Below are 11,553 nucleotides of genomic sequence, written 5' to 3'. Positions count from 1 at the left end.
AGAAAAGACATCTTTAAAACACAGGTTACACCAACTGACTAACAAGGACAAACAAGGACTATGCATATATTTTGCCCATCATTCAGTACCTCACTAGCTCATTGTTTGTATTTTAATATATGTAATGTGAATACAAGTAGGACACTTTATGATAATTTGTTATTGGAGTTGTTTTAAAAAAGGATGACAAATAGCTTAGTCCATCACACAATATTATTTTAAATAGCTAAAGCTCTCTACTACTCTATACAGAGGAATAAGGAAGAAATAATCAATTCAAAAACTTAAAAGGAATATTCCAGGTTCAGTCCAAGTTAAGCTCAATCAACAGCATTTGTGGCTTAATGTTGATTACCACAAAATGAATTTCGACTAGTCCCTCCTTTTCTTTAAAAAAAAGCTAAAATTGAGGTTACAGTGAGACACAATGGATGTGAATGGGGCCAATTTTTGGAGGGTTTAAAAGGCAGAAAGGTGAAGTTTATAATTTTATAAAAGCACTTACATTAATTCTTCTGTTAAAACTCATGTATTATTTGAGCTATACAGTTGTTTAAATCATCATTTTAGGGTTTGTTGACATTACATCTTCATGGCAACAAAGTTGTAAAATTGACTATAACTTTACACAGAAAAGGTTAGTAAGCGATTTTATCACACTCAAATCATCTTAACACACACGGTTTACGTAATGTAACTATACTTTTGAAACAGTGAGTATTTTAACATTTATGGATTGGCACCCATTCACTTCTATTGTAAGTACCTCACTGGAACCCAGATTTGTGCCCTTTTTTCTTTTTTTTTTTTAAAAAGAAGGGGCAAGTCACAGCTAATTTTTGAGGTAATCAACATTATGCTACAAATGCTGTCGATTGAGCTTAAATTGTATTGAATCCAGTGTCCCACTTTACCTGTATTCACCATAAATAGAAATGCTCATATTTTTAGTTATATATTTGTGATTTTATTTGGCTGGTGTAATATAGTCAATGATAATTTCTCAATTAAACTATATTTGTAGAACAGCTGCATGCAATAACTGATAATTTGGAGATAGATATGATGTTATATCAAATGACAAAGCATTGCTAAAGTGAATGAAAATCCTATTCATACAGATTCATGAATCTCCTCAAAGTCAGAGTTGACATCCTCCTCTGTGAGGGTATCAGTTTTGTCGGCTGATTTTCCACGTTGAAATTTCTTTATCAGGATGAGGGGTAGAGCTGAATGAGAAAAGAACAGTTTTGATAAGTGATGACTCCTCTAATAAACAATAACAGCATCCTATTCAAATGAATCTGAGACAATACAAGTTAGATTATTCATGTGGTAAACTGTAATAAGAATAAGAATTTGTGTGAATTGGCCAAATAAGTTACACTAACAATGAGTCTGACTTGGTAAAAATGGCTAATTTATGCAAACTGTATATAATGAACTATGTAAAAAAATGTTTATAGACAATGTACACACAATTAGCTGAAAACAGAAAATGACTGTCTATTCTGAATTCTAATAATGACTTTTATATTGCCCTACTACATGACTGTGAAATGGACTAGCATCTCCCTCTAGTGAACACAGCAGGTATGACCAGCATCCACATTATGGTTGAACAAAAGAAATGAGACTGAACTACTGTATGAGATCATTCTCTCTCTCTCTCTCTCTCATATATTATATATATATATATCTTGTCATATAATATATATATACATATACATATATGTATATGTGTGTGTGTGTATATATATATATATTAGACGACTGGCTGATTAGATAATCGCACAGATGATTGTTGGTGCCAGACGGGCTGGTCTGAGTATTTCTGTAACTGCTGATCTCCTGGGATTTTCACACACAACAGTCTCTAGAATTTACTCAGAATGGAGCCAAAAACAAAAAACATCCAGTGAGCGGCAGTTCTGTAGACAGAAATGCCTTGTTGATGAGAGAGGTCAACAGAGAATGGCCAGACTGGTTCGAACTGACAAAGTCTACGGTAACTCAGATGACCGCTCTGTACAACTGTAGTGAGAAGAATAGCATCTCTATATTTATATTGAGCCTGCCTTCTAGAATTTTCTCCACAGTTTAGCTTAGATTTGTTTCTGTCTCTGGATGTTTTAGTAGTTATTTACAGTATTTCAGCATTTTAAATAAAAAAAGAATTATGAACAACGTGTGTTCAGGTGTGACCTAAAGTAGCATTAGATTCTATAAACAGAACATGCAGGATGCTTGATATAAATACAGTGAGGATTATTAAATGTGTCAATTCAGATGAATGCACGTGTGGCACATGACATCACAGTGACTAACCAATGCTTAGTGACATTTTTGCAGTCAAGACATGGAGGGAGAGAGAGCTTTTTAATTAACCTTGAGCAGATAAATAACACTTTGAACTCATGCATAGAAATTCCTAGAAACTTATAATTTAAGACTCATGACTGACAACATGACCTTAAAAGCAAGTCTGCTTTCAAAAATAAATTAAGTCTTAAAGGGATAGTTCACCCAAAAAAAGAATTGTCATGATTTACTCACCCTCATGTTGTTTCAAAACCATTTGACTTCCTTTCTTCTGTGGTACACAAAAGATGATGCTAGACAGAATGTTTGGGACTAATGTCAGAGTCACATTTCACTTCCATTGTTTAGGAAAAAAAGATGTTATAAAAGTAAATGGTGACAGAGGCTAACATTCTTCCAAACATATCCTTTGTGTTCCACAGTAGAAAGTCATACGGGTTTCTGATGATGATAGGATTTCATTTTTAGGTGAACTATCCCTTTAAATCTTCTCATGTTGTTTTTTGGTGGAAGACTGAATTGATGCTTACTGGATCGAATTTTCTTCTTCCAGAGGTTGTTTTTGTTGGTAATTTCTCCTTTGACGACAGAGCGTTTCACTAATGAAAAGAGGAATTAAAAGTGAGCTAAGATACAGTGACATTGATCTGTGATTCCTAACAGCATTTAAAAAACAAATAGCTAAAATTGATTGCAACAATTTACACTTGTCAGATTTTTTAAGCATATTTATTATTTGTAATTACTCTTAATCTGTTCAGAATTGTCTTATGACAAGGATCATGTTAGCCAAATAATTCTGATGACATAAGCAAACAAACCAAACAGCTGTTGTCTAGCAAGCAGCATGTGTGACTGAACAAAATGTTTAGGGCGCTGCAAGACAGGCCTACCAGCCAAGAATAATATACAATTAATGTGAAAGTCCGGCTTTGCCTGCCACTCGCTATCCTCAGTGATACAAAAGTCAGAAGGGAATCCAAGCAGGCAACATAACTCTGAGGTGAACACGGCTTTAAAAATGAATTTGTTCCATTATTTAAAAAGTGCATGGTTGAAATCCTAAAATTCTAAATCATCTTGCTCTGTAATATTATATCATTTTCTAAGACAAAAACATAAAAAATAAAAACATAACACAATTGTGTGAACGTGAGATTAACTGACTTCATACATACATGCATATGTAATGTAATGGAAAAATATAAGTAAGGGATAATCCACAGCTAGGTGTGCATTAAACTATTTTAAATGCATGACGTGGAGGCGAAGAACCACCCGACATGAAGCGGAGGATGGTTGCCTCCGCAAAGTGCATTTAAAATCGCTTAACGCACACCTAGTCGTGGATTATCCTGCTTATACCATGGTCACTCGCCAGAATTTATTAGTTACAGCTGTAATATATTTCTTGCAATGCAAATTTTCACTGGAAGAATAAAATAATTTTATCTAAGGGCTGTTAGATCTGCAGCTCCGCCTGTTCTAAATCAGACGTAGAGAAAAAGTAGTGTGACCACACACTTGGTCATAACTGTGAATTTAAATGCACAATCCAGAAATAATAATATCCACGGAATGCAGAGGGGTTGGCACTCCAGAGAAAATGTATTGAATTTTTATTCATTGTCATTTTCACATTAATGTGGAAAAACCGACGTTACAAATGTGGCAGTGACAGTAAAAGTAGCACTTACTGTATAATAGAGGAGAAACCCATTCAAAACACTCTGGATTTAGATTTAGACCTCTGACATATCGGTATGGTATCAATCAAGGCCGCACAATTGACTGAATTAATGAAATCGTAATTTGTCCCTGCACAGTAGCGCTGCACCGCAAAAACACGGGCCTCTAGTGGCTATAGATGGCACTTCAGCACATAACATACACAAAACATCATCTTGCATCGCCTTGCCGGACGGCGAAAGATGCATTCAATAGGTCTCGATTTCTTTCTCTCACCCTCCGTGCAAAACAAGCTGAATTCCATTATATTAGTTATGCTGATGAAAGTGGTTAGGAAATGTTTTCAATTGCTATAGCTCACTCTGTTTGCTCTGTAATATTATGCTGCTAGAGTTACAAACAGCGCATTAAACTACCTATGCATTCAACAGTTTGAACTGCATGCATTCCAGTCAATCAAAATAGAGTATTAGAACAGACCATCGTATAATATAATATAATTAGTTCTGAGAAAAAGGTCTTTATTTGCAGATGCAACTTGCATTTATATTTTGGAATGACATCGATACATTTTTGTGTATGGCTTAAGTGTCCCATTCAGGGTGACTGTAAAAGGCAGTATTATGAGATGAGACCCTACCCAGCCTTCTAAAATAGTAAAAACTGTGCAAAATGTAATTATCATGTGCAGCCATTAACTCACCTTTCTGCTGTAAGGATTTGGGACACACAGGTACAGACTCTGCATGATCTGGCTTTTGAGATGAATCTTTAACTTCACTACAACAAAGCATGAAGGCAAAAAAAAAAAGAAAAAAAAGGATATCAGACAAGATCATTTTAGCTTTCAAAGACAATGTGCCCCAGTGAACTGCATCACAAATCTATTTACAGTGGCAATAAAAAGTATGCAAAATTACCAGCATATGTATAAATTAGTCTTAAAATTTATTTGATCTTGATCCAAGTTACAAGAATGAACAAACACAAATTATTGTATTTGTCTTGTACATATTGAATACATCATTCAAACATTCACATTGTAGGTTAGAAATGTATGTGATGATGTCAACAAAAGCTAATAAGAGTCAGGAGTTGGCAAACCTGGCCTACAATTAATGAAACAAGATTGGAGGTGTGGGTTAGAGCTACTTTGACTTATAAAAATACTCAATCATTTTGTGTTTGGTATTCACACAAAGCATCTGCTGACGTGGACCAAGCCTCACAAAAAAGAAATCTCAGAAGACCTACATTAAAGAATAGTTGCTTTGCATAAAGCCTACAAAAAAGGGCTACAAAGTTGTCTCGAAGAGCTTAGACATTCATCTGTCCACAGTTAGACAAATGTTCTATAAATGGAGACGATTTAGTACTGTGGCTACTCTCTCTAGAAGTGGCCATCCAGCCAAGATGACTCAAAGGGCACACCGCAAAATGCTCAATGAGGTAAAAAAAGAACCCTAGAGTGACAGCTAAATACGTGAAGGAATCACTGGAACTGGTTAACATCTCGGTTCATTAGTCTACAATACAAAAAATATTAAACAGGCACGGTGTCCATGGCAGGACACCACGAAGGAAGCCGCTGCTTTCCAACAAACACATTTCTGTGCACCTGAAGTTTGGCAAAGACAACCTTGACACTCTACAATGCTACTAGGAAATGTTGTGTTGACTGAGGAAACTAAGGTTGATTATGAAGAACACACAGCACTACACATGGCGTAAAAATGTCACCATATACCAACATGGAAACATCATCGACAGCATGTATATATATATTAAAAAAAAAAAAAAAAAAAAAAAAAATTATATTATATTATATTATATTATATTATATATATATATATATATATATATATATATATATATATATATATATATATATATATATACACATATACATACACACACACACACACAGTATATATTTAAAATAATAATAAAAAAAAAAAAGTTTATAAAAAGCTCTCTCTTGAACAAGTCAGTAAAGTGAAAATAATGAGATGACACTCTCCATCTCATGTGACTGATATCAAACATATGAATAGGGTCGTTGAGTACACAAGTAAGCATTATACAGTTCTTTGTCATGGTAAATGAAATGTCCCATTGTTACACTGCATCCACATTGGGAATGCTTCCCAATGAAGTTGATATGATATTGCAGACCAACCTCATGTTTATGAGTTCTGTTAAGTCAGAGAGGGTCTGCACCTCTGGGGTCTTTTCCGAAGTGCTGGGATGAGACAAACCCTTCTGGTCGATCTTAATTTTGGGATCAGATACAGCTCCTGTGGGGTCCACACACGTACATATGACAAACTGAATTTGAACACATACAGTATAAATACACAAACAGAACTAAACGGAGACACTGCGACATACCTTAAAAATGTCAGTTCAACACCAACACAACTTATAATACAAATAAATATAACTAAGTCTTAAATAATGTGTATAATTGCAACGTTATACTGTATTTATGCAGAGTGGTACCCATTAGACTTTGAAATGTTACTACTGAGATACATATATATACGTATATATTATACATTACACACACACACACACACACACACACACACACACACACACACACACACACACACAGGTGGTCAAAAGTTTGGAATAATGTACAGATTTTGCTGTTTCCGAAGAAAATTGGTACTTTAATTCACCAAAGTGGCATTCAACTGATCACAAAGTAGAGTCAGGACATTACTGATGTAAAAAAAACAGCACCATCACTATTTGAAAAAAGTCATTTTTGATCAAATCTAGACAGGCCCCATTTCCAGCAGCCATCACTCCAACACCTTATCCTTGAGTAATCATGATAAACTGCTAATTTGGTACTAGAAAATCACTTGCCATTATATCAAACACAGCTGAAAGCTATTTGGTCTGTTAAATGAAGCTTAACATTGTGTTTGTTTTTGAGTTGCCACAGTATGCAATAGACTGGCATGTCTTAAGGTCAATATTAGGTCAAAAATGGCAAAAAAGAAACGGCTTTCTCTAGAAACTCATCAGTCAATTATTGTTTTGAGGAATGAAGGCTATACAATGCTTGAAACTGCCAGAAAACTGAAGATTTCATACAAAGGTGTACACTACAGTCTTCAAAGACAAAGGACAACTGTCTCTAACAAGGACAGAAAGAGATGTGGAAGGCCAGATGTACAACTAAACAAGAGGATAAGTACATCAGAGTCTCTAGTTTGAGAAATAGACACCTCACATGTCCTCAGCTGACAGCTTCATTGACTTCTACTCGATCAACACCAGTTTCATGTACAACAGTAAAGAGAAGACTCAGGGGTGCAGGCCTTATGTGAAGAATTGCAAAGAAAAAGCCACTTTTGAAACAGAAAAACAAAAAGAAAAGGTTAGAGTGGTCAAAGAAACACAGACATTGGACAACAGATAATTGGAAAAGAGTGTTATGGATCTTAACCCTATTGAGCTTTTGTGGGATCAGCTAGACTGTAAGGTGCGTGAGAAATGCCCGACAAGACAGCCACATCTATGGCAAGTGCTACAGGAAGCGTGGGGTGAAATGTCACCTATCTGGACAAACTGACAACTAGAATGCCAAGGATCTGCAAAGCTGTCATTTCTGCAGGTGGAGGATTTTTTTTATGAGAACTCTTTGAAGTAGTTTAAGTAATAATTGTTATAGTAATTTTTCATGTTATTAATGCCTTGACTACACAATGTGATAAGTTGAATGCCACTTTGGTGAATAAAAGTATCTGTACATTATTCCAAACTTTTGACCGCCAGTGTGTATACGTGTGTATATGCGTGTGTGTATATATATATATATATATATATATATATATATATATATATATATATATATATATATACACATATACACACACACACACACACACACACGCACTTAAAAACATTAGAAAATAGATCATTACTTAAAAGACAGGATTTTCAACTGGGTGAAAAGTCTGTATTATGTATATATTTCAGACATATTTCTTATTGTGGCTAAATGTGATAAATTAGTTATATTGCTTTTTTTTTTCTTTAAGAAACAACCTCTTATTTCATCTTTGCATTATCCGGTTACATCTATAGAGCAGAAAAACATTACACAAATAATCTCCTGTAGGTAGTTAATTGAGAAACTTGTCAACACTAGTTTAGTACAATGTAATAATGTTACTTAATGTTATTAATATAATTTTATATATAAAAAGTGATTGTGTTATCAATACAATTTAGCATTTTTATACTAGGAGAAAAGGTTAACCCTGATTTAAAGGGTTAATTAGGACACAATACAAATTTTAATATTTAAATGAAATATAAATAAATGTTTTTGGAATGCAATTTACAGAATATATATTTCCAACATATAGTGTATATATAGTATATATAGTGTATATAGTGTATATAGTGAAATACACATTGAAGGCAGATGTTAATGAATAAGACTTAAATTGCAGTGGCTTTTTGATATTCTATAAATCCATTTGCCCTAATAGTAAAATTTGAATTTCTGCTTGGACTGCAGCATAAGGTAACTGAAAACTGTTTCATATGACATTATGATTGTGCAGATGCCAAAAACTGAACCAATTTCCTGTCTATAAACTCTTATCAGGAAAAGGTTATTCCATTTTGTCAGGAATCAAAGGCAACAGGGATTGTGCAATTTTATTGCCATCAATTTAGAGAGCAAAAAGCCTCAAGGATTCCAGCATTTGAAATATTAAACATGCTTGAGAAAGAACGTTTAAACAACCTCGTTTTTAGAAATCATCTGTTTTACTTGTGGATGATTGAAAGATGTAGGATGTAAGCTGTAGAAGTGGACATTATAACCTTGGGAAGCATGCTCCATATGAACCATTTAGCTATCTTTTTCTCGAACACAAAATAAAAATTTAAAATGTACATGTACTGCATGTTTCTGGAAAAGCCCCTTTTTTCATTCTAGTTTTACATTATAAACCCTACACAAAAGCAAACAAAAAAACTACTAACTTTTTTACATTTAAGTTTAAGCTGTATATTTTGCCATAAAATTATAAAAATGTTCTAAAGTTCAAAGGTGTCATTTTTTTTTTAATGCTAAAATACTTTATCCCATAAAAATGTCTATCTGAGCTTAATGTGCTGAGATAACTATAAGCAATTTGTACCTCAATTTTCCCCCAAATTGTAAACAATTTGCTGCTTTCAAAACATTGCTCTGTTTATTTGAGCATCCTGACCAGCCCGACACAGCAACATTGGCTCAACCAATGGTGTGAGTCTGGGGCGGGACTATATGTTTTGTCTGATCAATAGAAGACTGAGGTAGTGTTGTTTGGACATTATACATTTCACCTTTAAAAATTAAGTGCAGTCACCTACAACAAGCAGAAATAAAGGAAAAAGGACAGAAAAGACCCAAAGGGACCAAGTTAAGTGGGAGTGTACAGAATTCAGAAATATTTGACATATTTGCAATGGGTCTGATATATGTACCATATTACGGTCATTAAAAGATCACCTCTCTTACCAAGGCCCTTCTCCCCTGATTGCTCAAAAAAAAAAAAAAAAAAAAAAAAAAAAAAAATGTTTTTCTAACAGTGATTAGATGATCCAATGCTTTCAAAAACTGGGCATGTGAAGTTAAAAAGTGGAAAAAACTTGACCATTAGAGCAAAAGATAATGGGGAGGTTATGTATGTGAATAGTGGGAATATCTGGCATAGTGTTATTTTCTTAGGCCATGTCAAAATGTGCAAAAAGGGAACTGACCTATAATAGTTGTGTTACTTTTGATATTATTTGTTTGGCATTCAATCATTTGTATTCAAATGTTCATCATTGCACTGATGAACACATAATTATTTGGGACAGTTGTGGTTACACAGGAAGCTCACTGGATTGGCAAACAAAAGGCAGAAACAAAGTCTTTCGAGTTAAAAACTGATTTATTTTACGCTTACAGGCTTTAAATATAAATTAAGACAAACAGTCTTTCATTGTGAAATATACAGGCAAAGTAGCTTAAAAGAGCTAAAATTTACATGAACAAAAGCTTAAAGGATTTTTAAAAATTGTGCAAAACTAAAGTCTTCTCTTAAGGTGATGACCTCAGTTTGTGTTTTTAGGAAAAGGAACAAGAGAGTGGTCTTACATGGGACTGGGATAGTAAAGCAGCCTCTGTAACATCGAGGACAAACATGGAGAGAAACGAGAAGGGTGGTTACTTCATAGGACGCAGTGTACTCAAGCGTGCCACTAGCGAGAAAACCAGGCATTTAAAAAGCATGCTGGGATTGTCAAGCATACAAATGCACTTCTGTTAGTACGTTAGCTTTGGGTGCAAACAAAAGGATTTTCGTCTTTCGGTGAAGCACAGTCTTGTCAAACTGTTTGCCATTTTTAATAAGAAACGTTCATACATGAGACCCATGCAGCATTCTCAATAGAGGGGTTAACAGTAGTTTGTACAGGGAGCCAGTGCAAAGCAAAACAACCTGATCACCTGACCCATGCAGGCCAATCGCGTTTCTGCTCTCACGGTTCAGCCAATCAGGGTTTGGAGCATTGGAAACTTGAAACAGACTATGTATAATGTGGGAAAGGATAGAAGAATAAAATATGAATAGAAAGAAGGAAATTTAAAGAGATTTTTTTGGAAATAGCACTTAAATCATAAGTGGATTTTTTATAATTATAATTATGCTTGTTCAGTACATTGAAACGAAGAACAATGTGCAAGAAAAAAAACAATGTCTTAAAGCTTTACACCACACATAGTGGGACGTTGGAACAACTGAAACATTACCCTATTTACTTGAGGAAAAGAAAACATAAAAGTAATCTAGAAGGATATTCCCTCCACTTATACAACACAATACAATTCAGATTACGATACAAAAATGCAGCTCAAATTTTGGTTATTCTATGTGAACCTTGAAGGAATATTATATCCAAAGATGACAATTCTGTCATCATTTACTCACACTTATGTGGTTCCAAACTCGTTAGGCTTAAATTCCCATTCACTTTCATTGAATAGAAAAAAAACCTGCAATGAAAGTAAATGATGACCGAGGCTTACATTCTGCCTAACATTTCCTTTTTATGTCATAGGTGTTTGGAACGACATGAGAGCAAATAAATGTTTTTGGATTAATAGTTGTAGCTAGAAAGAATTTAAACAACAAGAAAAAGACATTTCAACTAAAAAAAATAATAATAATAAAATAAAAAAAAATCATATTTCCTCATAAAGTTGTCAATCAATTTTCAAGGGAAAATAATGATGTTTGGCACATAACAGAACAAGGGGAGATGCAAGCCTGAATGTCATGTTAACTGGCAGTTTCAGGCACTTAGTACAAAGCTGCACACCCCTTTAGTAAAGTGCTCTTAGTTTATCAGCTTTGGTGTCTTACAATTGTCAAACTTTGCAATCATACAAATGCTGAACAGTTCTTAAACCCTGTAGACCCCTATAGTTGTAGCTTAAGAAGAATAAAGAAATTTGAAATTGGTTTGACTTTGAGTGCA

At 34.3% G+C, this 11,553-nt stretch overlaps 1 protein-coding gene across 14 annotated transcripts in view; it reads right to left on the bottom strand.

Annotated features, from left to right (window-relative positions):
- The window catches only part of mical2b (microtubule associated monooxygenase, calponin and LIM domain containing 2b), a 78,942-nt gene that overhangs the window by 9,641 nt on the left and 57,748 nt on the right, over positions 1-11,553 (bottom strand). For 10 of the 14 annotated variants that reach the window (XM_051689635.1, XM_051689637.1, XM_051689642.1 and 7 more), the window contains 4 exons: positions 6,191-6,308; positions 4,715-4,791; positions 2,853-2,921; positions 1,120-1,229 (listed from right to left, as the gene is read on the bottom strand). In XM_051689635.1, the coding sequence (XP_051545595.1) occupies positions 1,120-1,229; positions 2,853-2,921; positions 4,715-4,791; positions 6,191-6,308 (374 nt within the window). Of the gene's footprint in view, positions 1-1,119; positions 1,230-2,852; positions 2,922-4,714; positions 4,792-6,190; positions 6,309-8,464; positions 10,603-11,553 lie in introns of those variants that run through there. The other 4 variants (XM_051689648.1, XM_051689655.1, XM_051689649.1 and 1 more) reach the window with 2 other exon arrangements.

Source organism: Myxocyprinus asiaticus, chromosome 46 (genome assembly GCF_019703515.2).
Source record: "Myxocyprinus asiaticus isolate MX2 ecotype Aquarium Trade chromosome 46, UBuf_Myxa_2, whole genome shotgun sequence".
NCBI lineage: Eukaryota > Metazoa > Chordata > Actinopteri > Cypriniformes > Catostomidae > Myxocyprinus > Myxocyprinus asiaticus.
This window is presented reverse-complemented; position numbering and strand designations above follow the sequence as displayed.